The sequence below is a fragment of the Mandrillus leucophaeus genome, unplaced genomic scaffold (genome assembly GCF_000951045.1).
Source record: "Mandrillus leucophaeus isolate KB7577 unplaced genomic scaffold, Mleu.le_1.0 Scaffold2011, whole genome shotgun sequence".
In the NCBI taxonomy this organism is placed as follows: domain Eukaryota; kingdom Metazoa; phylum Chordata; class Mammalia; order Primates; family Cercopithecidae; genus Mandrillus; species Mandrillus leucophaeus.
Genome location: NW_012102046.1, coordinates 54,524 through 82,266, shown reverse-complemented (window position 1 = coordinate 82,266; position 27,743 = coordinate 54,524). Strand labels below are relative to the sequence as shown.

The window sequence follows — 27,743 nt, the reverse complement described above, 5'->3', positions numbered from 1 at the left end:
TTTTAATTGTTTAAGGATTTAAAAAAAAAAAAAGTACTTTCCCTTGGGGGTAAAAATTAAATAGAAAATATTTCTCCAAATTCTGAATTTCAGAAATTGCAACTTAATTTTGAAGTCACATGTAGGCAGTTACAATACTTACAAAACAAAAATGTTTGCCTATCTATGCGAATCTACATGGTTTAACTGGTTATTTTCACTATTTTTTTCTCCTTCCTCCCTCTTCACTATTTTTAACTTAAGTTCAAGTATCTTGAGGAACTTGTTTTTAATCTTTAATATATCCAATATAACATTGTCCTTTTTGAGATTTGGGACTCAGAATTGCCCCATTTAAATTTTTTTTTGAAAATTCCCCCATCTATAAGAGCATTAATGATGCGATAATAATATTCCTTGTCTCTTGGCAACAGTAACCCTGGTATTGCAGCAAGTGAGGTATAGAGAATGTGGGGAGATCAGGTGAAAAACAACTCTGGAAAAGGACGTTAGTCTTCAAAGTAGGACTGTTTGTTAAATTCGGCAAAGTCTACTATCAGAAGACACGGTGAGAAATCTTGTAGAAAGGGAGTTTTTCTTTTAGTTTTAACTCTGAGCACACATCAAAATTGATGTTGATATTTTGTCCAGAAACTTACTTGATTCAACTAAAATATCTTTGAAAATTATCTCTTTCATTAATAACTGTGCCTAAAATCATGGCTGTGGTAAAATTGAACTCAGTTAATATGTTTAAAAGGGCATCAATAATTGTTTTAATATTTTATTTTCTGAACTAGCTCAAGAGTAAGAGATAAAAGACATAATATAACTGATATATTGATATAGTATTAAGAATTACTATGTTTTTTTGGAACTCCAGAGTAAGAGAGTTTACTACATCCTACATTGATTGACACATTGACATCTCAATAAATAGCCTGATGGTGGATTATTTTCAAAATTTAATTTGTTTCTGAAGTGAAGTATTTAAAGTAAAAGACTACACCTAATTCTTTTTTAGATATCAAATGTTTTTAATTACTACAGGTAATTAGTTCCAGTTATTATCAGGTAACCAAGCATGTTTACATATCTGTGTATTTTTTTATATAGTCCTGAACTTCCTTTTCAGATTTTTTTTTTCCTTTAAAGCACTCATGACTTATCTCATTTGTATAGTTTTTGTTTGTTTGTTTGTTTGTTTAGATGGAGTCTTGCTCTGTCGCCAGACTGGAGTGCAGTGGCATGATCTTGGCTCATTGCAATCTCTGCCTCCCAGGTTCAAGCGATTCTCCTGCCTCGGCCTCCTGAGTAACCGGGACTATAGGCATGCACCACCATGCCCGGCTAATATTTTTGTATTTTAGTAGAGACGGGGTTTCACCATGTTGGTCAGGATGGCCTTTATCTCCTGACCTCATTACAGGCATGAGCCACTGCACCTGACCTCACTTGTATAGCTTTTAAGCACTTTAAGAGTGAAGTTACCTTATTTTCCTCTAGTAGAACAATTTAATGCAAGTAAAGTTTAGAAAAATAATCAAATTAATCATAAACTTAGTGGATTTTATTAAGCCAATTGTATTGTAAAATATCAAAGACTGCATTTTGAAATTGTTTCCTTAAAGAATGTCATTATCATTCACCCTTTTTCTCCTATGAAAATTAACTGCAGATGCGAGAGGAAACATGAGGACTTAAATTTTATCTGTAGCCAAACCAAGAGCAGAAGGTGTTGAAATGAGGGAGGGGACTTCCCCATGATAAGGAGAATTAACAAAAAAACTGAGTAGAAAAAAATGCCACTTCTTTCAGCAAAACTGCCTTCTGAGCATGAACTTAAATTTGTATTTGTGTTGGAAATACTTGAAGAAATGTGAGGAGAAGGAGGAGTTATTTGTGTGTTGGGGAATGGGAGAAAAAGTGGAGGTTACAGAGTGGGAAGTTGGAAATTCATTATTTATAAGAAAAAATGGAAAATAGTTTTTGGTGTAGGAAAGGAGAAAGGTCGTATTATCCCACAGGAGAAAGTTCAGCAATGAAGGAGAATGGAAGGTAATAAGAGATCACCCCACCTGGGGTAGGTAGAATCCATATGATTTCCTTCTTTCTTTATTTCTCTCCCTTTAAAAAATGCATTTCATGGCTGGACGCGGTGGCTCATGCCTGTAATCCCAGCACTTTGGGGGGCCGAGGTGGGTGGATCACAAGGTCAGGAGTTCAAGACCATCCTGGTCAACATGGTGAAACCCCGTCTCTACTAAAAATACAAAAATTAGCTAGGCATGGCAGTGCATGCCTGTAATCTCAGCTACTCAGGAGACTGAGGCAGGAGAATCGCTTGAACCTGGTAGGCAGACATTGCAGTGAGCTGAGATCGCGCCACTGCACTCCAGCCTGGTGACAGAGCTAGACTCCATCTCAAAAAAAAAAAAAAAAAAAAAATGCATTTCATTTTATCTTTCTTTAATGGCCCCTTCTTTTGCTTGCTTACTAGCAGGCTCCCTCCTGAGCCTCATGCTAGCACCACACCCCTGTAGTTTCTCCTTGATGGGATGGGTTTGAGGAGAGCAGCAGTTGGTGAGGTAAGTTTTAATGTCTGAGAGGGTGTGGTGAGTAGACAGAGAGAGAGCTGTGAACAGAATTTTTTTTTTTTTTTAAAAAAAAAAAAGCTTTTTCTAGAAACATTGCGGTGAGTTGCTACTTTTCTCCTTCCTCAGACAGTGTTTAAGAGGGATGTGAAAGTTGTATATGGTGTTGGCTATAATTCTGGAGTCCCCTTCAGTGTTGACAAGGTTATCCACAGAGGGGTTAGTGATTTGGAATGATGTGGAAAAAGCTTATGAGGTTACTGGGTTTACTGTGAGTGTCATGGTGAGTTGCACAGCATCCAGTGCAGAGAGAATGGCATTTTGGTCTCACTAGGTGGCTTTAGCTCCCAGCTTGCTTGAAAGCCCATTGTACTCTAGAGTATTATCAGCCAGTCCCTTCAAAAGGGACTGGAGATTTCTCTGGCCAGCTTGCTTCTCTGAAATTGGTGGCAGTTTGGAGAGGCAGCAACTCTGCGTCATGTACATCAGAAGCAAGAGAAGCTCACTTGGTGGCTGTTGAATTCACATAGCTATAAATCTCTACCAGCTACAGCCACTGGAAGGGGTAGAGGAACAGTAGCAAGGGGAGGTAGTGCTACAGTTGTAGTTTTCTCAATGCAGCAAAATATGTAACAGTATTTTGTTGTTTGAGATAGTATCCAGAGTTTTTTTGTTTTATATTTAAGAGAATTAAGGAGCGTGGACACAAGGGTGAGTTTCAAGTGAAAGTTTAATAAAAAAGAAAAGAAAGCTTTCTGCAGCAGAGAGTGGGGCCCAAATGGGTTCCCCACTGTGAGGCTGGGGTTCGGGATTTTTATGGACTGGTAAGGGAAGGAATGTGCATAGTTTGCAGGCTGTTTTGGAGAAAGTGTGATTTAGCTTGGTCTGGGACCAATCAGCAGCTGAAGTGATGATTTATAGGGGCTACCTAGCTTGGTCCAGGACCTAGTAGAAGCTGAAGTGAAAGCTTGGCCAAAGACCTTGGCCCTGGGATGAATTAGAAGCTGAAGCAATGATTTATAGAGGCCAAGATTATGGTTTAAAGCATGTTTAGAAAAGGGAAAAAAAAGTGCCCACCAGAACGTACTGGAACACCCCATGTATACGCCCACAAAAGGAGAAGAGATTATTTCCTGGAAGCCTGCTGCTGCTTATACAAAGGACAAAGACATTTCTATGCAGAGTCTTGTTCTCTTAACTACAGTGGCTGCAGGCATGTCTTAGGCACAAAGAACAAAGGTGTTTCTATGTTGGACCTTGTTTCTTTATCTGAGTGGGCCAGAGGTTTGTACAAGTTTTCTTATCTGTGCCTGCAGCCTGATATTTCAGGCTGTTTCTCTGATTTCAGGAGTTTTACCAAGAACCCACCCTAACTGCCTACCGTTTCTCTCTTATTCTCCCCATCAGGAGTGGAGACCCTAACTGCTGTTAGGGAGATTAGGCGCTGATTTTTTTAGCTACTTTTTGCTGGAGAGGGGTGTTGTGTGGGGAACAGCAACTAGGGTTTCTTTTGTGGCTGGCTTAAGGGTCCTTGGAAGAAAAGCATGTTTATGCATGGTTCCTTTTGCATTGCCATTTGTAGCTTGATAGCCTTTAGATGAGAAGAAACAATGTGGTTTATTAGAGTACATGTATTACAATGAAACAAGGGTGGAGGTAAAGACGGCTTAAAAATTCCAAGGCTAAGTGATGGCTAGTTATGACTGTTACGATTTGGATTCAAGGGGCTGGGCTTCGGTTAGCTTTCTTGGTTTTACTTTTTAAACAAAGAAACTTGTGACTTATAGGCACTTTATTTACTTTTATTACCTGGCAGGACTTGTGGGATAATTCTCCAGAACTAGAATATTGTTTTTGATTTCTACATTACCCATTCCCTTTTGTTTCCTTTGAGCAGTAGCTGGAGATTGCTGGTCGATTTACAGGAATAGGGTTAGTTTAATATGTAGGTAGGCAAAAACTTGAAAACAACTACTGAGACTAGAAATTAATGACAGCTGTATAAGTTTTGAAACAATTTTTTTCTGCAGTCCTCATTTTTGTTAAAAACAAATTATGATAAGACTGTGTTGTTTGTAAAATCGACTTCAGTCTCATACTTGGACTGATTATTTCATAAACTGCAGCGAGAATAATTACCTTTACATAGACCTTTTAGATGGGCTTTGATGGAACTTTGTTTTACAAGGAATCTTAGATAGGACTTTTTAAAGCTGAGCCCAGCCATGGGTTTGCACCCTTAAATGCCTATGAGTTGGGTAAACTCCTTTTTTCCTGAGATTTCAAGAGCATGGTGTTCTGGGCCTGTTAGAAAGTGACTTTTTTACTCACCACAGATTAGGAACCCTGTACAGGGACTGTGTAGACAAAATATGAGGCCAATTTTTCCAAGGGGCTTTTATTGGCTTTTCAAGTTAAGCTGGACTTCTTACAGGGAAACACGTTCTTTTAGTTAAACCCTTGGCAAAACACCAGTTTTTAAATTGTTCTGTTGCAAAAGGAAATGCATTCTTATTGCACTGATGCAAACAATATATTGTTAGAAGTTAAGAATGCTTACAACTAGTGTCTGAATTTTAGAGGAACCAGGCAGAGAGAAACAAACATGTTTTACATTTTGTTTACAGAAGTATACCTTACTTAATTGTTAAAGGCTGTATCTAGTTTAAAATAAGTTTTATTGACTGAAAAACAAAACAAGGATTAGCAATATCTTGAGCAAAAGTTTAAAAGATTATTTTAGCTTTTTATTAGTTCAGTCCATTCAGTTAACTCTTGTTCTGCTTGATATTTATAAACATTTCAGCTTTTTATTAATCCTGTATGCTTTTCCATTATTAGAAACCTGCATTTGAGAGCACCTGTTAAAGTTTTACAGCTGAGTATAAACCTTTTATGAAGAGGATTAAAGCAGACAATTGTCTTAAATGACAAAATGATCAGGGTGTTTACAATTAGAAACACGATTGTCAAAGAAATTTGGTTATTTTTGTGGTTTACAACAGTTTAAGATAATTTCAATTATAATTGATAGCATATATTTAAACATTAGGACCTTAGACATCCCATATGGTTTTATAACATATGTTAATAATATTTACTGAAGGCTGGGTGTGGTGGCTCATGCCTGTAATCCCAGTACTTTGGGAAGCTGAGGTGGGTAGATCTTGAGGTCAGGAGTTTGAGAACAGCCTGGCCAATATGATGAAACCCCATCTCTACTAAAAATACAAAAATTAGCTCGGTGTGGTGGCGGGCACCTGTAATTCCAGCTACTCAGGAGGCTGAGGCAGGAGAATTGCTTGAATCCAGGAGGTGGAGGTTGCAGTGAACCGAGATTGCACCACTGCACTCCAGCCTTGGCAACAGAGTGAGACTGTTTCTCAAAATAAATTAATTAATTAATAATAATAATATTTACTGAAATATAACCTGAAGAAGATTAAACATTACTTTGGCAATTCCATGTATTTAAACATGTTAAATAATTCTGTTTACCTGTTTTCTGGACATTCCAGAGACCCTCTGTAGCATCCGAAAGCTAGATGTCAGGAAAGACAATTGATTTTGGGAAGCCTGTTAAATATGTTATTGATCTAAAACACTTGATGTTATGAATGGAGTTTTAGATTACCATAAGTTATTTGTTTTTCTAAAATGATGACTTAAAAATTTGAAAACTCGAAAACCTTTTATTAGCCTTTAGTATTACATGAAAATCCTGTTCAAGAGAAAGAACCAAATTTTACCCTTGCATTAGTTAACTATTAATGTTAACCCCAATTTTAATGAAACCTTATGGACAATTATATTTAATTTTAACCAGTTTGATCATGATGTGAGACTTTTACAAACATTTTATAACCCTTTACACATTTTGCTGAAAAGAGTACCTTGTTGTGCTTTTATTTTAATGCTGAACTTAAAGAAAAATATATGTAATACTCTTTTGAATTTAGTTAATATGTGTGTACAGAGTTTTCATGGTAAGATTAATTCATACAGTTTTTTTCCATAGTTTGCTTAAATCTTCTGCTTTATTTGAGAAAATTCTTTATCCCTAGGCAAAATGTACATTTCCATGCCTTCTTACAATTTTTTTAGTAAAAACACATTTTACTTTTTTCACACACCTTGCATGTAAATCCATTTGCAGTAGTTGATATGGTTTGGCTTTGTCCCCACCCAAATTTCAACTTTAATTGTATCTCCAAGAATTCCCACATGTTGTGAGAGTGACCCAGGGAGAGAGAACTGAATCCTGGGGGTTGGTCTTTCCTGTGCTATTCTCATGATAGTGAATGAGTCTCACGAGATCTGATGGGTTTATCAGGGCTTTCCACTTTTGCTTCTCCCTCATTTTCTCTTGCTGCCACCATATAAGAAGTGCCTTTCACCTCCCACCATGATCCTCAGGCCTCCCTAGCCAAGTGGAACTGTAAGTCCAATTAAACCTCTTTTTTTTTCTCAGTCTCAGGTATGCCTTTATCAGAAGCATGAAAATAGACTAATACAGTAGACTTAATTACATGTTATAATGGTAACGCTTAGCAATTTTTAACTTTAATGTAAAACTTGGTAAGTTGTTTTAATTATATAGTAGGTGCAGATAAAGTTTGACTTTTTTCAGCATTATTAGGGGCATGGTTACTTTCGTATGTCCCCAGACATTACCCATTGTGAAACAGGCAAGTTGAACAGTTTTTAAACGCCAAAGAAGCAGTTTAAAACCTTAAAATATTTAGCAAAACTAGTATGTGACTTGCATAATTTAGACTACCTATTTATATTTTGAAGATATTTGCATTTTACCAGTAATCTTTAAGGCTGTTTTTAGTTTTTAAAGATTAAAGTCATATGAACTGAAAGGTACCAGAGCTTTTATTTTTCCCTTTAAAAAATATTTGATCCAAGTGCTTATCCTTTTTCTTTTTTTTCTTTTATATTATACTTTAAGTTCTAGGGTACATGTACATAACGTGCATGTTTGTTACATAGTATACTTGTGCCATGTTGGTGTGCTGCACCCATCAACTCGTCAGCACCCATCAACTCATCATTTACATCAGGTATAACTCCCAGTGCAATCCCTCCCCGCTCCCCCCTCCCTGTGATGGGCCCCGGTGTGTGATGTTCCTTTTTCAAGTTAATTAAATAGAGCTCTTTTTAAATAGACATTACACGCGCAACACATGTATAACTACACAGCCAGGCAGAAGAAAATCCAGCAGCTTAGGGTGGAACCATTTAAGAATAGGGCTCAGAAAGTATGTAGTTTCTGCAGCCTGATAAACAGGCATACCTGGAAGGTGAAAACAGATTTTGAGAGGTATTTATTTGCCTCTAATTTCGGGGGTTTAATGAGGAAAACAGATATTTTTCCCAAGATGGGATTTGTGGTGACTTTTCTGTTTTCTCAAGGAGTCCTGGGTTACCAGAAGTTATCCTAGGGCCTTTTATGCATGCACCAAGAGTGGCAATACAGAGTGGAGAAAAATAAATCAGTTGACTGAGAAAAAGCTTTTTCCAGAAAAACAACATTTATGAAGAGGAAAAAACATGAAGGCCTTTAAAAATATACCTATAACTTAGATATCCACTTTTAATTAAGCTGAGAACTTTTTAAGAAAATTATTTTTATTAAAACTACAGAGAATATAAACAGTGATTTTTATTATTTCTTTTATCGGTTTATACCACTATCTGTTCACAGTAATGTTTAGGTTTTCTAGTTTTCTCTGGAAGAAAGTGACTGCATTCAGACAAGGTGGGGTTTTTAGGTTGACTGCAGATCACTCTAGCAGCAAAGCTTGATATTTGAGGAGGTGATTGTCTGTTAGCCAGAGACTTTCCCTAGAGGACAGCAGTCCTGCTATATTGTGTGGGGTATAAACAGTTAAGTTATTCCCCATGGTTAACCTGTTGGCTTCTGGCACCTGCAAAACCACCGCTGCAACTTCTTAGAGGCAGGCTGGCTATCCTTTAGCCATTAAGTTAAATTCCTTGCTTAGATAGCCCACTGATTGTTGAGCTGCATCTTGAGCCTTAGTTAAAATTTCCAGGGTTATCACCTTCCTTTCTGATACATAGAGATTAAATGCCTTCCCTATGGGAAGACTGAAGAAGGCTGCTGCTTTCAAGCAAGGCTTGCTTTAACTGGTTAAAAGCTTTTGAGTTTTATATTCTTAAGTTAGGGAGTGAGTTTTATCTGCTCGAGTTTCTTTCATGAGGTGGCATATGAGCTATTCCACTGTACCCAGGTACCCACAGTCTGCAAAATTCATTAATGCCTAAGAATCCTCTTTAACTGTTAAAGGAAATGGGCTTAATCCTTTTCTCACCTGGTGCTCTCATCCCTTTTGATAAGGCTGACCCACGTACTTTACTGAAGTCTGACAGAGCTGAGCTTTAGATTTTGAGGCCCTGTATTCCCTTTTAGCTAAGAAATTATGAAGAGCTTTTAGTGCAAAGCCCTTCACGATTGTGCAATAGGAGGAAGGGAGGCCTGGATTAGGGAGGAGAACAGAAAGACCAGCTTCGGTGTTTAGAAGGAAGTTTACCTTCCTCCCTTTTACCTCCAGAATTACCCAGGGTCCCTGGGTCATAATGGCAGTCTGAGTTGATGGAGCCGGGGAGTTGAGCCTCAGGACCCATTAGTCCTACTGGATCATTTGTGAGACAGGCCCTGGACCTGGTGACTTGCACTTCTGGGGACAGTCTGCCTTCTAGTGGTCCCTACCACAAACTGGACAGAGTTGAGGTAGCTTTTTTATTGCCTGGGCACTCCCTTTTGAAGTGTTCTGGTTTGCCATACTGATAGCAATTAGCAGGTGCACCAGGGGACTCTGGATTTTTTGTTGTTGTTGTTTGTTTTTTGAGACAGAATCTTGCTCTGTTGCCCAGGCTGAAATGCAGTGGCACACTGAAACCTCCACGTCCTGAGTTCAAGCAGTTCTCCTGTCTCAGCCTCCCAAGTAGCTGGGATTACAGGTCCCCACCACCACACCCAGCTAATTTTTGTATTTTTTTTTTGTCACCATGTTGGTCAGACTGGTCTCGAACTCCTGACCTCAAGTGATCTTCCCGCCTCGGCCTCCCAAAATGCTGGGATTACAGGCATGAGCCACTGCACCCAGCCAGGACTCTGGATTTTATAGACCTGTGAAGTGGCCACTACTGCTTCTGTTCTTTTCTTGTGTTTCCCCTCTTTTTCCTGGGCCTCCTCCTGGTTTCTGTTGTAAAAGACCGAGGAGGCTGCCTTCAGGAGGTTTTTATAAGGTACTCTTTGGTCCCATAGCCTGCTTTTGTAGTTTCCTTTTGATATCAGGGGCTTCCTGGGTAATAAATTTGTCTTTTAAGATTATCTGTCCCTCAATTGAATTACGAGATAGGGAGGTGTGTTTCACTAAAGTTTCTCTCAGCCTTTTTAAAAAGGCCATCTGGTTTTTTATTTAACAAAGACAGTTTACAGTAATTAAGATGTTTGGTTCTGGTTCTCTGAATTCTATTGGGAATGAGGATCCTGCTTTTTTTTTTTTTTTTTTTTCCTTCTTCACCGTCTTTTCCCTTTTGACTGGATTTCTCTGTTGACTGGCTATAGGAGACATGGTGTTTGTCTCTGAATCTCTCTGCTGCCTGTAGGGCTGCCTGTTTTTTGGCAGCCATTAGGGTTTGGCTAGGAGTAACAAAACATTTCCCCATGCAAGATTAAACACTTGGGTTAGATTTTGGAAGGCCTTTATATACTTATTGGGGTCATTAGAAAACTTGCCTAGGACCCCCTTTGTTTGTTTAAGGTTCTGCAATGAGAAGGGAACTTGAACCCCAATAGTACCATGTCCGTTGGTCATTTCCTGCAGAAACAGCAGCGAAATTGGGGGTTTCTTGGGTGTTACAGCCAGAGGAGCTGATGATATGACTGCTGGGGGCCCTGGATAAGGGGGAAAGGTAGGGCATTTAAAAGTTGCATTTGAGAGTTACCCAGGGGTTTGTTTTTCTGACTTTGGGGAGTTATTTTTTGTAGGCTTGGCTGATATGACTGCCAAGAGGGCAGGATTAATTTTACAGTGCTTACAAAGATCTGGGTTATCTTGCAAGGCAAAGAAAGCTTGTATGTAGGGAACCTCAGACCATTTGCCCTACGGTCTGCAGAAAAGATTTAGTCGTTGGATAGTGTTGAAATTAACACTTCCCTGAGGAGGCCAGGCCTTCTCTCCCTCCTGCAGTTGGTAAGATGGCCACGTGCTTGTACAATAGAATATATGCCGTTTTTGTTTCTTTAAAGTCCTAGGGTCAAAGGAGTTTCCTAGAGTCCTAGGGTCAAAGGAGTTTTAGAATGCACTCAAGAGGAGTACAGACTGCAGATGGTTTGTTACCCAACTAGAAAAGAGGAGGGGGGAAGGTGTCTCCTTTCTCTTTTCTGAGTGACCCAGAGTGACCCTAGCCCTCCATCTTGCTGGTTTCCTAGACCCACTTGGCCCATGAGGCTCCCAAGGTACCCTAGTGGCCTAAGAGAGATTATGTAGTAGTTGGATTTGGGCAAGACTCTTTAACGGAGGGATTGTTTTAATACTAGCTCTGGTTTCCCTTCCTATGGCCCCAGTGAAACATTAGAATTCCAGAGAATGGCACCAATTGACTTCCAAACATAAAATCCCATTTTTGTTTAAATGCCAGTGTAGTTATATGCAGAGCATGTGCCTTAAAAGAACACAAAGACTGAATGGCTGTTTTGCCTTTGATGGGGGCAGCATCAAGGCTGGAATCTGTCTTACCAGGATGGCTTCCTCCTGGCTATTGAAAGTGGAGTTTTTCTGACTACAAATAGGGTACAGGGCCTGATGACTGATAAAGGGATGTAAGAGAGAAAAAAAATGGGGAACTAGAAATTTGGGGCAAAGAGCTGACAAGGCTCCCTAAGGAGGAAAATTCCATCCCACTAGATGGTGCTGTAAGGTCTGAATTGTTAGATAAAAACTTTGCAAAAGTTAGAGAGTTTTAGGGCTTGATAGGCTGTCTTAAAGTATGTCTCCCAGCAGAAGAAAATTAACTTGTGTATTAGTCCGTTTTCATGCTGCTGATAAAGACATACCTGAGACTGGACAGTTTACAAAAGAAAGAGATTTAATTGGACTTACAGTTCCACATGTCTGGGTATGCCTGACAATCATGTTGGAAGGCAAAGAGGAGCAAGTCACGTCTTACATGGATGGCAGCAGGCAAAGAGAGAGAACTTGTGCAGGGCAACACTCTTTTTAAAACCATCAGATCTCATGAGACTCACTATCATGAGGACAGCACAGGAAAGACTTCCCCCATGAATCAATTACCTCCCACCATGTCCCTCCCACAACCCATGGGAATTCAAGATGAAGTCTGGGTGGAGACATAGCCAAACCATATCAACTTGTTTCATAGAAAAGTATTTTAGTTCTGCTGGGCAGTGCTGGCTTCTCACATGGGAAAAGGAACAGCTTAAATGAAGTGGGGGGATAGTTGCTTGGGGAGAAATAGCTTCCTGTTTAACTCCATTGAGTGCTATTGTTGGGAGATAAATAGGTTTTCAGATTCAGGTCTTGGAATCCCCCGTTTTAAGGAAACCACAGAGACAATAATTTGTTGAATTACATTCCTAGGGCTCCAGCTGACTTTGCCCAATAAGACTATATCCCCAGGTTGCAAAAACATCTACAACATTGCATACAAAGCAGGGATAGGAAACATGATAGTTGCAAAAAGAAAGAAGGAAAATGTGATAGAAAAAGACTGGAAGTCCCTGTGCCAATTCCCTAATGGGCTGTTGGTGACAGGAGTTAGTCCAAGGGCTTCCAGGTAACACTGAAGTGTAGCCTCAGCCAGATGCCTTCAGTTGCCCCGAGGACCTCCTTCTGGCCTCACGTGACATTAGGTCCTTTGTGAAAGGAAACTGGATTGGAACAGAGTCAACATTTTCAACATGTGAGGGCAAAGGGAGATTGAAAAAGTTCTCTACAGCAAGCCTTTCCCCTGAGTCTTAAGGCTGGCAGCCACACTATTCATTTTTAACTGGCTGAAAGGGACCCACTGTTTTTGTTTGCTCTTGAGATAAAAAATACTTAGGATAAGAAGCCTTGGAAATGAAAGTAAAGAGTTAATGGTCTGCTCTTATCCTTTAGCTGAATCCCTTTCTTCCCAGCCAATGCAGTAAAATATGTTGTATTTTTGCCAATGCACCAAAATACGTAGCAGTACTTCATTGTCTGAGATAGTACCTGGAGTTCTTTGTCTCATGTCCAAGAGAATTAAGGAGCGCAGAAACAAGGGTGAGATTGGAGCGAAAGTTTAATAAGTGAAAGAAGAAAGCTCTCTGCAGCAGAGAGTGGTGCCAGAATTAGTTGCCCACCATGAGGTTGGGGTCCAGCGTTTTTATGGACTGGGAAGGGAAGGAATATGCTTAATCTGTAGGCTTGCTTAGAGAAAGTGTGATTTAGTTTGGCCTGGGACCAATCAGGAGCTGAAGTGATGATTCATAGGGGCTACTTAGCTTAGCCTGGACCTATCAGGAGCTGAAGTGAAAGCTTGGCCCTGGGACCAATCAGGAGCTGAAGTGATGATTCATAGAGACTGGGCTCACAGTCCAAAGCTTGTCCAGAAAAGGAAATGAAAGTGACCACCAGAACCCACCAGAACACACCATGTATATGCCCACAAAAGGAGAAGAGACTATTTCCTTGAAGCCTGCTGGTTATACAAAGGACAAAAGCTTTTCTATGCTGAGCCTTGTTCCCTTGTTAAAGTGGCTGTGGGCATATCTTAGGCACAAAGAATAAAGGCATTTCTATGTTGGGCCTTGTTCGTTTATCTGAGTGGGCCAGAGGTTTGTGCAAGTTTTCTTATCTGTGCCTGCAGCCTGATATTTCAGGCTGTTTCTCTGCTTAAAGGAGTTTTACCAAGGACCCACCCTAACTGCCTAACTTTTCTCTCTTGCTGCCACACTACAAGGGAATGATGCTAAACCTGAAAGAAACCAGGCAATCATTTACTTATAACAGTGTACACTTTTATCCTTAGAAGCAATAGATAACAGCCATAGCAATACAAACAAGTGAACACAGCAAGAATTGTATTTATCTGGGTTAGGGCAGAGTGAGAAGAATGTGGTAAGATTTCTCAGAAGTTTAGCCTGGGGAAAGCTTCTGCGCACCAAGCTCTTAAATTGAGAACTATTCCTTTTTGGGACCTGTATGCTATTTTCTCTTCATGTTTATAGATGCCTAGCATGTTTATTTTAATTATTCCAATGAATCTTTCACCTAAGCCTCTTAAGTCAAGGATCTTGTAGTATGGTTCCACCTACATGTAAGAATTTCAAGAAGTTATTTCTCTATACATCAAATGACAGGAAACTTGGAATTTGTGTAAATCTCTGTCAGTAAGAACACTTTGACTCTTAAAATGGGAAATGGAGGCCAGGCATGGTGGCTCATGCCTCTAATCACAGCACTTTGGGAGGCTGAGACAGATGGATCACTTGAGGTCAGGAGTTTGAGATCAGCCTGGCCAACATGGTGAAACCCCATCTCTACTAAAAATAAAAAAGCTAGCCAGGCATGATGGCAGGCACCTGTAATCCCAGCTACCCAGGAGGCTGAGGCAGGAGAATCTCTTGAACCTGGGAGGTGGAGGTTGCAGTGAGCCGAGATCGCGCCACTGCACTCCAGCCTGGGGAATGGACTAAGACTCTGTCTCAAAAAACAAAACAAACAAACAAACAAAAGAAGGGAAATGGAGCTAAGCATAGTATTTTAAAAGCGATGATCATAAAGTTAAAAAGAAATGACAGAGCAGGATATAAATAGCATTAACATGGAAAGTATATGCCTGCCTTCTCATAGGTCTGAATAGAAACTAAAATCTTTAACACTCCCATCATCTTTTGGTACAAGATAAATTGAAGCTCTTCTCCTCCTAGCATGGGTCAACCCTGAAAAACATTGCCTACATACATCTCCGAGCATTACCCCATATATAGTAGTTAAAAGTGCGTGAAATAACTTCATTTTAAATATAATTAAAGACATTTTAAATTAAGAATTAAAAATAAACATCTCTTTTTCAAGCTTCACAATTATCTGAGGTACGTTTGTGAGTGGCTATAAATTTTGGAAATGAACACATTCATTAGTAGAGTCCTGGACAAGTGAATTTTTGCAAGTATTGTTTTGGTATATGAACCTTATTGCAACTAAAATAAGTTTGTGAATTGACCCAAATTGGAGTTGTTTTAGCATTATCTATAGTAATGTGAGTCATTTTTTGGAATGAAATTTGAAAATGACTAATACTATATAAGTGAACAGTTATTGAGAACTCCGTTCTGAAACTTTGAATGCTATAGACTCAGCACATCAACAGTGTTAACATCCACAATGTATTTTAGCATAAATGATACAGTATTTTGTGATGTAAGTATTCTTGTGCAATTCAAGTATTCTGGTCAATCATATAAAAATTATAATTACACGATAATAAAAGTTTAATATATGCATGCAAATAGCTTAGTCTTACTATGACTTCCTCATACTTATTTAAATTTGTTGTGTTTGGCTATTACAATATCACACATCTAGATTACAACTCCAAATTCAACAATACAGAGATAAACTAAATATTATACTTTTTACCTAGATAAAAACATTGGAAACATGTAAAACAGTTTTTCATTTAAATTGTTATACTTTTTGATTTAAAACTTTCATCCTTTGCCAGATTTTAACCTGAAATATGTTTCAAGATTGCTTTATAATTATTTTTAATGTAATGCATTAATACAGAAGTCCTCAAAGAGGGACAGACTAACATATTATTAAAATCAATCAACAAATTTTACTCAAGATATATATTTTGAACAGATGATAAAGTAGCTGCCTATTTAGAACAACTGATGAACATATTCTGATTATAGTATTTATAAAAGGATCTTCATATGTTGTCTACAGAGCTTAATGTTAATGCTATCTTTTATTGAGAACAAAGTTCCTTTAAATATTTTGAATCTACAATTGGACTCTAAACACAGATTTAGTTCTTTCTTTTGTAAGCAAAACTTATCCAGATGTTAGTGGAACAAAAAACTAATGAACCTAATTGAAAATAAAAACTGGCTCTTTTCAACTTCTTAATTTCCATTTTATTTTAAACACATTTTAAAGCCTTAGCTATTACAGGAATAAATTAGTGTTACAACCATAGATAAAGTATCTGCCTTAAGGTGTTGCAACTAGGAATCTTAATTTAAAGATGGGGTGGACAACATGGGGTCAACTTTAAGTATATGTACCTCTATTTTTTTACACCCTACTACTAGTTTTCCATAGCCTATAATCTAAATTATTCTATGGAATAATATCTGCCTTTAAAGGGGCATATATTCTAATTTGGTGGCTATTCTAAGAATTACTTCAAAGTTATATGGGTATCTATTAAATAGAATATCTGAATGTCTACTAAATATAGTAGACATTCAGAAAAGAAAATATGTACAATTATTGTAGATTCAAGATATCTGGAAAAATTAGAGAAATCTTTGATATATAGAGAAAACTGCAAAATATCAATGACTTTTTCAAGGCAAAGTATATTAAAAGTACATTTGTTTTCAATCTCATTCTTTTTTATTATTATTATAATTTAAGTTCTGGGATACATGTGCAGGGCGTGCAGGTTTGTTACATAGGTATACACGTTCCATGGTGGTTTGCTGCACCCATCAAACCGTAATCTACATTAGGTATTTCTCCTAATGCTATTCCTCCCCTAGCCCCCCACCCCCCAATAGGTCCCAGTGTATGATGTTCCCCTTCCTGTGTCCATGTGTTCTCATTGTTCAACTCCCACTTATGAGTGAGAACCTGCCTTGTTTGGTTTTCCTGTTCCTGTGTTAGTTTGCTGAGAATGATGGTCTCCAGCTTCATCCATGTCACTGCAAAGGACATGAACTCATCCTTTTTAATGGCTGCATCGTATTCCATGGTGTATATGTGCCACATTTTCTTTATCAGTCTCATTCTTATTGATACAATAAGGACTATTGGAAACACATTTCTGCTTTTAATTAGCTTTCTCTATAATTAGGCAATTAAAGCTCTAGAGCTCTCTGTTGGTACAGAGATCACTTTTGAACCATTTAAAACAACTCACTTGCTTTGCCTTTTACTGTCTTTGGTATCCTTTTGCTTTGGATTAGCACAATAAACAAGCACAAAAGATATCTGCAGTGTTGATAGTTGAAAAGAAAATCAAATTTCACTGTTAAGATAATTTGGTTAAAAGGGTTTCTCTTATTGCTACATAGCTATTTTAATGCTTTATTCCTTTTACAGCTCCCTCTGTATTTCCCAACAATTATTAAAAGTATATGATTTGAGCATCCAACTAGTTAACTGATATCACAACTTTATTTTTGAAGAGCAAAATGACAAAACAGTAGACATCTTACATTTTTCATCATGGAGCCAGACACAAAGTTAATGACTGGGTGAGGGCTCTGTCTGACCTTACCTGGCTTATTGGTTCACAAGTATCAAAATCAGTATTTTATTTACTGTTGTTCCTTTCAGTATTGAATGAGTAAAATACCAATGGTAGTTTTCTTTTGGGTTAAAGTAATAATATAAGTTTTACTTTTGACAGTGAAAACAATGCAAGAGACTTCTGTGAGATGATTAACACTTTATTTTATAGTTTTTTTATTGCAGTATACTATTCAGGGTATTCTACAATCTTATTGAACACAGCATGGAAACATCAAATTGATATTATTTGATATGTATCATCTTTTCTTCTTGATATAAGAAAATACTATTTTTTCTGAAATAGGTATCTGTATTTTAAAGGGATAATGGTTGATTATGAGTAAATAATTGTTTAATTAAATACTGAACCATTATTTCTCACAGACATTAATATCTTCTCTTGGAAACAAATGCAATATGTCAAATAAAATATCTAATACCTCTTTCCCATAGTCAAATCATGTTTAATACTTCTTTATACTGGTGAAATATAATACATTCTGACCAAAATCTTGTTGTTTGTCTATAGGTAGGTATATATGGATATATAACTTGAAAGTTTCTAAAGTACAAGAATTCATTTTTGTATACAATCATTTATTATAGGTAAGAGAACTAATTAGATTTAGGACCACAATACGTACAAGCTTTAGAAAGACTTTCTACTAGCCTTAATGTCCAGCTCACAAAACAATATTGCACTGTTAAAATGTTTTCAAAAGTTTATGGTTTAAAAGCGCATTCACTTTGATTAGAATTTTCTGTATTATTTAATGTAATGTTTTAAATTTAGTAGAAATCGCCAAAATATGAGGGACTAGGCACTGCTATTGAGACTACTTTTCCTTTACCATTTCTTCTCAGTTTTCTTTAGTGTAGCAGTTCTTAATGTGTCATTCCCTGACCAGCAGCATCAGCATCATCTTGGAAGTTATTAGAAATGCAGATATTCTGGCCCCACATCTGACCTGCTAAATTAGAAACTCTAGAGGTGGGACCCAGAAATCTGTGTATTTACACACAGATAAAATGATTGCTCTAAAATAGTGGTTGTCAAATTTTAACATGCACTGCATGTTAAAATTTGACAACCACTATTTTAGAGCAATCATTTTATCATTTCTTCTGTGTGTATGTGTGTGTGTGTGTATGCATGTATGTATGTATATATATAATTTGCAGGACTGTTGGCTGTGGGACATCATTATATTTTTTGTATATAATATCTATTAACTTTATTTTTGCTTGTATTATCTTGCAGTTTTTCTGATTGGTTTATGACTTTATTCAGTGATAATATGAAAATTCCTATCTTCACTGAAGGATCTGAATAATCATTTTCACTCAACTATATTGCATTCTTGAAAGTAATCCTTTCAATGTAAGTATGACATCTTTTCTCATTCTCTTTGAAAAGATAGTTCTAAGATTAATATAGACAGGTAAAGAGTGGCTAACTTCCTATTTTTCCCATGGTCAGAGGGAACATAGGGTTGTAATAGGGAGAACAATTACATTTGATTTGTTATACAAATATCCATTCACAGTCTTTTGTGATATCTTGGCAAATTGCTTGCTTTGCTTTGCATTCCCAGATGAATTTAACCAGTTGAATAATGGAAACCACAATGTATTGATTTGGGCATTTACTATAGTCAGATACATTACAGGCATACTAATAGGTTAGGCTAGATGGGAAAAATGATAGCTTAAAGGATAAGTAAATTGGGAGAAGACAGGGAGCCAAAAGAAGTTTTAAATATTCTGCAATGTGAACTGCTGATCTCCACATTTTGAAAACGATAATTAGAAATTTCATGTTTTGTGCTTCTGTTGAGGTTTATGTGGAAAGTTATTGAAGAGTTTCTACCTTGAATTTGGAATTTTAACTCATGAAAATGTAGCTTTATAATTCATACTCAGTAAACACACTTTCAGTAACTAAGAGTTGGATTGTATTCAAGACAGTATTATAAGCAATGTGGGTGGCTTTGTTGCAGTTTTTCCACCTTTACCATGACATTCATCCAAAGTTTCTATTTAGCCATACTTTTGATTTAGAAAATTCAAATTAAGTTTCCCAACAAGTTTTCTAATGTGCTGTTTTTGATACATGGGTGATTGACTCTACTATATGTGATTAAATATGGAGCCATAATCTACACATTAAGATAAGTCCTATTACTTTAATGCCATATTTGAAATTTGTACTAATAACACATTGATATTGTACATTATGTGAAAATGAACAGTAGCTGTGCCAAACGGAGCATAACATTATTGTCAAATCTTGATTATTCATGTTAATAGAGGTCAACCTTGTTGGAGGCATGTATAGATTCCAGATCAGTACAAATCACTTATATTTACTCCATTGTGACATGTATTTTATTATATTTTGTGCTTATATATGTCTATATGTATATGTATGTTTGAGTGTATATGTATCACAAATTTTTATCATAATTACACTTTTTTCTAGGGCTAATTTAAAAAATTTATAATTTTCATTTTCTTATATAACAGTAAAGGTAGTTAGTGATATGGTAACTCAGAATTTGTCAGTTAGTAATGATATGTCAATAAAATAGACTTGATTTTAAAAACAAGCTTTCATATTTATGGCTAGAGAAAAGTTAAAAAAAACTAACTGATTATTAAAGCCTTGATTTAGACAGTTGAAAAATGTGTTGCTCATGCAAGGACACCATTTCTCCACATCCTAGCAAGTTGTCTTCACTGTTTCTGTAATTATTAAGAAATGCTAGGCCTTAACTATTTTATATGTGTGCTTTTAAAGCTTGTAGATAATTGAAAAGACTAGAACGTTTGGAAATCACTAGCATAGATAACTAAGTGGCTATTGGAAAGTTGCACACTGATGGACAGTTTTTCTACACCACTTTCCTGGTGTAAAGTGAGGTTGAATTTTGGGCCACTTTCTTATCTTTGCAAGATCTTACTGTGATTCTGTTTGGGAAACAAAATCCTATCTTCTCCCTTCTCTGGTATCTAGGAACAGATCCAAGATGTTAAGTAGGGCTTCGTATTTCTTGGTTTGAAGGATATCTTTTGATCAAGGAATTCTGCATTTTGGCAATGATTTATTTTAGTTATGTCTCTGAATGGTTTTATTTGTATATAAAGGTCCTGTCAACTTTTGTTTGGGAAAGAATTTGGTAATTTCAGTAATGTCAATATAGCAACATAAATGTTTTCCTTTATTTTCAGATCATAGATGATTTACATGGAGACTGTAGGCCTAGGATTAGAACATTGAATTTTTTTAAAATTTTTACTGATATTGACAATGGAAATTTGCCATTAAGGAAAGGAAAATGTATATTTGCAAAACAAATTTGCACATGAAGAAGGAATTTTAGAACTTTTGCTGTATGATCAATTAAAATCTTATAGTTTATATGTGATATTTTAAAAATGTGTATTAGGTAAATTGTTTTTCTTCCTAAAACCTTTACATGAAGCCATCCAGTATTATGAACTATTTTTTTCTAGATTGAGAATTTGAGTATAACAAACTGTTAGCTTGTAATAATTCAGTGATAATTTCAGGAGAAGGAATTAGAAAATAAGATTACCAGTTCTCATTGCATGTTGTATCACTTCATGTAGCATCTTGCCCTTTCCAGTGTCCTAAAGATGCTATATAGATCATTTCATTGGATAGATAAGTTATCAAATTCTGAAAGCCTGATATGTAGTCAGTTTGATCCATCCGTCTTTAAGGATTGATTTGGATATTCACGTGGCTGATAAAACTGTATAAACAGTCATTAAAGTGGCTTAAAACAAGCATCCTATTTCATGGGTCGTTTCATCATATAATAAAAATAAATATTCAGTCTGTAGTTCGTATTTCTAAGGATTTCATACAGAGAAACAGAATAGGTTTAATTTTTCCTTCTCACTAACACAGATATGCTGTTGCTTAATTGGCCTTTTGCAAAATGCATGTACTATCAAACTAGTCCATGTAGATGTCAAATAAGATGATTCCGTTTGCTGTAGTTCTACTAGGGAAGTACATAATACTAAACTTCAAATATTTATATTCTGTTTTGATAGCTCCTTAGATAGGTGAAATATGAATACTTTCTACACAAATCTGTCTTAAGCTTCATATTGTTTTTTATTTCTGGAAGTCAGAAACAAATGCCTAACCCCAAAACTATATCCGTGCTGAATGTTACTTACTTTCCTAGATTTATTTGTTTAGACAGCTTATTAATGTACTTGAAGATCCATGTAATCACTGTGATTGTACATAATTACATGATTATATCTACTTGCATTTATAGTGTTACTATACATTATAAAATGTTAACTTCCTAAAATTCCCTAAACTATAAAATTATCTGAGCATATTATATTGCAAATCTACAGTGAACATTTTTTAAAGCTTAGGAATCTTATGGGTTTATATATTCTTATTCTCATTTCAGGTACAAATTTAGTAATCTCATCTGTTTTTCATTTTAAATTGACATTCCTTCAACTAACATTTTTTAAAGGGCTACTGGGCACATAGAAGAGGTGTTAAATTTGGTGCTTTCCTTATTAAGGAATTAAAGGAGCTCATACGCTAACAGAAGACTTCAGTAATATTCTTTAAAGTAAGAGTAGTTATATGTATGAAACTGAAAAGTATATGAGAGAGTGATCTGATGCTTATGGGATTGAAGATTATGTATATTGTTTGTAAACACTATGCTATTGAGTCCATTGGTTCTAACACAGAGACATGTTATCTGATCTCACTTTAAAATCATGATAATTAATCTCAATGATACATCATGGTTATCCCATGAACAAAATTTATATCGCCAAAGAAATACCATCATCATAGGATTTACATGAAGAAAGATTGAAAAAGGCCACCATTTTGTATCAACAGTCACTCCAGCAAATTCCTGAGAAATCTGTTTGCATTCATCAATGTATCTAACATCTTTGACATAATAATTGTGGCTTTTATTTCACTTTTATGTTTAAATATGATTAAATATATTGGTAGTTTCCTTCCTAGTATTATCATGATTTATGTTGAGGGTAAGTCTATTTTTAACTTTTTTATATGCTTTAGCATTGATTTTAAGGTGCTAACATATTTCTTCCCAATATTTTGCTTGCTGTCTAGTGATCTACTGACTTCACAATGTCTGAAATCAGATTCACCAATCTCACTTGGGATCAAGTTATAACACTGGATCAAGTATTAGATGAAGTAATTCCAATTCATGGAAAGGGGAATTTCCCCACAATGGAGGTAAAACCAAAAGACATCATTCATGTTGTGAAAGATCAACTCATAGGGCAAGGAATTATTGTTAAAGATGCCAGATTGAATGGTTCCATAGCAAGTTACATACTTGCAAGCCATAATGGAATCAGCTATAAGGATCTGGACATTATTTTTGGTGTTGAGCTTCCAAGCAACGAAGAATTTCAGGTTGTTAAGGATGCAGTTCTAGGTTGTCTACTTGACTTTTTACCAAAAGGTGTAAAGAAGGAAAAGATCTCCCCAGATATCATGAAAGAGGCTTACGTACAGAAATTCATCAAGGTTTGCAATGGGCATGATTGTTGGAGTCTTATCTCCCTTTCAAATAACACTGGAAAGAATTTAGAACTAAAATTTGTGAGTTCACTCAGACGGCAGTTTGAATTTAGTGTAGATTCCTTTCAAATTGTTTTGGATCCCATGTTAGACTTCTACAGTGACAAAAATGCCAAGCTAACCAAAGAGTCCTATCCTGTTGTGGTAGCTGAAAGCATGTATGGAGACTTCCAGGAAGCAATGATGCATTTGCAACACAAGCTCATATCTACCAGGAAACCTGAAGAGATTAGAGGTGGTGGCCTTCTGAAGTACTGCAACTTGCTGGTTCATGGCTTCAAACCAGCCTGTATGTCAGAAATCAAAAACCTAGAACGTTACATGTGCTCTAGATTCTTTATTGATTTTCCTCATATAGAAGAACAACAAAAGAAAATTGAATCATACCTCCACAACCATTTCATAGGTGAAGGAATGACCAAGTATGACTACCTTATGACCTTGCGTGCAGTTGTGAATGAAAGCACCGTTTGTCTCATGAGTTATGAAAGAAGACAGATTCTCCACCTGATCACCATGATGGCTTTGAAAGTACTTGGAGAACTGAATATTCTACCCAATACAGAAAAGGTAACTTGCTTTTATCAGCCTGCTCCGTACTTTGTGGCTGAGGCAGGGTACCCTACTTATGTAACATCTGAGCCACCCCCCATTATCTTCCTGCCATACCACCCACTGCACTTTCATGGGTCAAATGGTATGGGTTAAAAAATACATATGCAACAATAGAAACTTTGCTTTAATTAAACACCACTTAAAAGCAAGTTTCCAAATATAAAATTCAAGATCTATTCTTATTTTTGTAAAGTTACCAATTATTTTCAATTACAGTTGATGGAATAGCAGTTACCAATAATTTTTGATCAATTAAGCCATCATATTAAATACAATATCTATAAACCAACCACTTTAAATGTTTTTCAAATGTTGACTAGCTATAATAACTTTCAAATGTTGTATTCCTCTTGAAATGATTTTCAAATCTTTTGACTACTTGTGACTTTCAAATTTACTGTGACAAGCATATCAGAGATGCCTGCATCTTTGACTAAAATATAAAAGGACAGATTCGTGTTTTAAAATTACGATGTACAGTGACGTACCAAATTTTTTATATTCAGTCAGTTCCTTTGTTACATTTAGTTATTTTTTTCTATTGAATAATATCATCAATACATTTTCAGTACTTAACAGAAATGCCTAATTTCAAAAGCAACAGATTCAGAAGACATTAAAACCCTGGACTTTTCAAGCAATTTTTGACAATTAAATTGGGTCGGATACAAAAATCCTTCTATAGTTTAAAGGAATGCTGGGAAAAAAATGGTTCTGGAAAGCCCTGGACATTAGTAATTTGTCATCTACGTAATAAAACATTTAGTTAATTTGTGGATTTGAATAACAATACCATACAGCTGTGCAACTACTACTGAGATCAGATACCGGGTTTTTTACCCCTCAAAATAAGTTAAAACAAATGAAAATGACCAGCTCTGAATGTGAAAGCTTTCTATCATCATTTACTACTACAAAGAGACTGTAAATGGCAAACAGGAAAAAACAGGCAGAGGTTTATAGCCATAGCATTTACCATTTTGTGGCCTATTTGAAAAACATCTTTTATGTTGAGAAACATTCCATTTCAGTAAGTTAATATATTTTCACTGTAACTAAATGAAACAGGTTTTCCATTTTGCCTTTACCAAAGATCATTTTCTAACATGCCACTCAAGTGCTTCCTTGTGTGAATTTTTGCATAACACTATAATTTATTCAACAACTGTGTATATTTACAATATATCTAAATATATACTTACTACATCAAGTATGCTGCTAGAAAAATCTACCAGTGGGATTAAAAATGTATTTTCTTCCCATAATGAAAATAATCCATGACCAATATTATCTGAAGTGTCAGAAGGGGAGCTGTCTTGAATTAATATGGATCAGGCCATTGGAAAACTCCAATATTTCCACTTGGTTATGATTTTTTCTGAGTTTCCATTTCAGTTTTTATTGACCATCACATGTTTTTTATCACAACGTGACCTGACAGTTGTATCCTGATAATTTGCCAGTTATAGACTGTGCTTAACCTATCTTCACTGTACTACAATATTGGACAGAAGTACACCAAATATGGCATTTTCAAATAACCAATATTTTTGAGATGTTTTATACCACAGCACGAGTGGCCATCAGTATATTTTTAAAGAATTATATATCACAGAACCCTGAAGCTTTAAAACACTATGGACTTACCACTTTCTTGACAAATAAATAATTTATAAATACAATAAAATATTTAGAAATGAAAGGACTATTATTGTGATGTCATGGGTATGGGTTCAATATTTTCCAGAGTAGCATTTGATACTGAGTAGCAGAATTCTGAAGCTATTTGGAAATATCTCATACCCCGTGTGCTCCCATAACTTTCTTTGATCCCATTGAGAATTTAAACTCCTTCTTTCCTAAAATGCGAAATATTTATGGTATTCTCCTGAAGCTTTAAGTCCTGATGGAAGAATGGCCTGAAAGCTAGATACATTCTCCTAACATTTTAAGCATGTATTTCCCTTGTGAAAGGAAAGCTCTCAGAACTGCTATCTATGACTTTCTCAAGAGAACGAATTTAAACCTCTTGAATGGGGATGGTATCACTGAAGAAAAAGCTGTAGCTTTATTTTTCATGGCTTTCTTTCTATAGATACCATTACCAAGCTGGTACTTTGCTCCCAACTAACCAGAAAAATACCAGTTTTCAATAGTGTATGAATATCTCTCCAGGATTAGGCTAGTTCCCTTGAGAAGGAGTATTATTTCATTCTGCTCATTAGGGTAGTAAATGGAAAAGTTTTTCTATAAATTAATGAATGCTAGCTGCTTTACCAAAAGGAGTTAATAGAAGTTAGTTTTCAAAAACCCTACTCTAAAGCATGTGATATCCCATTACCAGAGAGAAACAGTATTATCTTTGCCTGTTTAATATGTAGTCATTTTATTTTGTACAAATGCAATACTGAGTCTTGGTTTAGGACGTTTTTCTTTTTCAGGAACCTAACTAAAACCAAAAAAGAAAACAATTTTTAATATAATTCTAACATTCATATCTGTGAGACAAATTTTGTCAGCTGCAGGTACATATTTTTTAAACCAGAATATTCTTGTATTTCAAAAATATCCACACATTATCAAAGCTCTACAAGTAGGGTATTTATAACTTTTAAAATTTTATATATTCTTCTAATAGTGACTCATGCCCAGTTTAGTTGAACAAAATTGAAAGAGAAGGATTAACTAGTTGATTTAATTTAGAGAAAACCCAGCTAAATTCAAGACAAAAATATCAGAGCTAGAACTGTCAACTTCCCCTCAAAACTGGGAAAGCCTTCTGTGCCCAAATTCCATCTTCTTACATCAGCAAAGATCTATTAAAATACATTCAAGTTAAAGAGTTTAAACTTTGTCTTTAAAGTCACAGGTTATGCATTGATAAAAAGATGAAAAATGCCTTAGATACAATTAAAAATCCTTTTTATTCAGTGCATCTATTACCTGGAAGTAGTCGTTCAACTTTAAAAATATGGGAAGTTAAAGTATATAATTGAGAACATTGTTGAAGTTTTAAAGTTTCCAATACTTTTCAAAATTCCATTGATTTAAGAGTGCATCTGTCTCACTCATTGAAGATTTTCAAAAATATAATTTACATTGTAAATTAACATTAAAACAGGATTGGGAGATATGTAGAACTACCATTGAGTAAATATTTTCATGAAGGCCATTTTGATAAGGTATCAAGCCCAACATTTTAACCTAATCTGGGATTTATTTCCTTTGCCATTTGTAAAATAAAATGCATTTAATGTTTTGTTTTTAGTTGTGCTCTCCATTTGGTGGTTATATTCTGTAAGTTATAATGTTAAAATTTATGTAATAAGCATTTGGAAATTGTGTTGCTGAGCCACTGCTCCATTTAATGAATATTTCTTCAGCACATATAACTGAAAGTAGCAAACCTGTTGGGATTTCAGTGTTTTACTCTTAAGTGCTTCATTAAGGAAATAGTTTTTCTTGAATTTTACAAGTTTTAGCAAACAACGTAGTATTTAGAATATATGCTATTTGGAAGCCAATTTAGTATGTAACTCGTGATCTTTGAGCATAACACATAATTTCTTTTGCTTTTTTATTGGGGATGTAAGGTGATTTTTTTCAAAATTTTCATGTTTAAGGCAGTACTACATGGATGTATTTGTTTGAAACAACAACAAAAGCACACTTTTTGTCTATATATAATTCTTGAAAGAGCAGAAGATAGACAATAGATAAGCAGCTAAATTTTATGTGTGTGTGTTTTTTATGACCCTTCAAATAAACCAAGCCTCCCTGTCCTAGAAAAATAGTATCATATAGATATACATTTTAATAGCTCAGAGCAAAATAGCCCCTGTAAATGCATAAAATGACCTTTCTAAGAAAGAAATGTCTTCAGAGGGCCCTCTTTTAAAATATTTTTCTTCTTAATTTCCAAATTAAAATTGATGAGTCAAATAACCCAACCCAAGTAATATCATGGTAATTTTTTTTGACAATTCACATGTTACATATTTTAGATGGTAGAATTTGAACCACTCTCTAAAATGCTAATAAGCAGTTCACCTTATGTTATGAATAGACATGGTTCAGTCATACATGGTCCTTTGGCTCAACTAAGAACCCAGAAACATGGGATTGAATTATTGTTTTAGTATTTGTATAACTCCAATATCAGTGGGGGAGGTTGGTCTTCATGAAAATGACAGTAGAAATAGTATGAGTGTTCACACTAATATTCTATTCAGTAATTCCACTTTTATTATAGGAGGACAACATAAATAAAACTTGTCTATATAACAGGTGACTTTAATCCCAAAAGGAAAAATAATGCAGGCATTGTCATATTTTTAACTTGTAAAATCAGAGTTAAAGAGGACA

The 27,743-nt window shown here is 35.8% G+C and overlaps 1 protein-coding gene across 1 annotated transcript; it reads left to right on the top strand.

Moving 5' to 3' along the window:
• The first annotated feature begins 426 nt into the window (after positions 1–426).
• Positions 427–25,084, top strand: FAM46D (family with sequence similarity 46, member D). Its single transcript, XM_011979453.1, has 3 exons — positions 427–547; positions 18,387–18,506; positions 22,284–25,084. The coding sequence occupies exon 3, from the start codon at positions 22,302–22,304 to the stop codon at positions 23,469–23,471; it is 1,170 nt and encodes a 389-aa protein (XP_011834843.1). The 5' UTR covers positions 427–547; positions 18,387–18,506; positions 22,284–22,301; the 3' UTR covers positions 23,472–25,084.
• Positions 25,085–27,743: the final 2,659 nt, after the last annotated feature.

Coding starts and splice junctions, on each gene's coding strand:
- FAM46D (XM_011979453.1), top strand. CDS start 22,302: ATGTCTGAAATCAGATTCACCAATCTCACTTGGGATCAAGTTATAACA.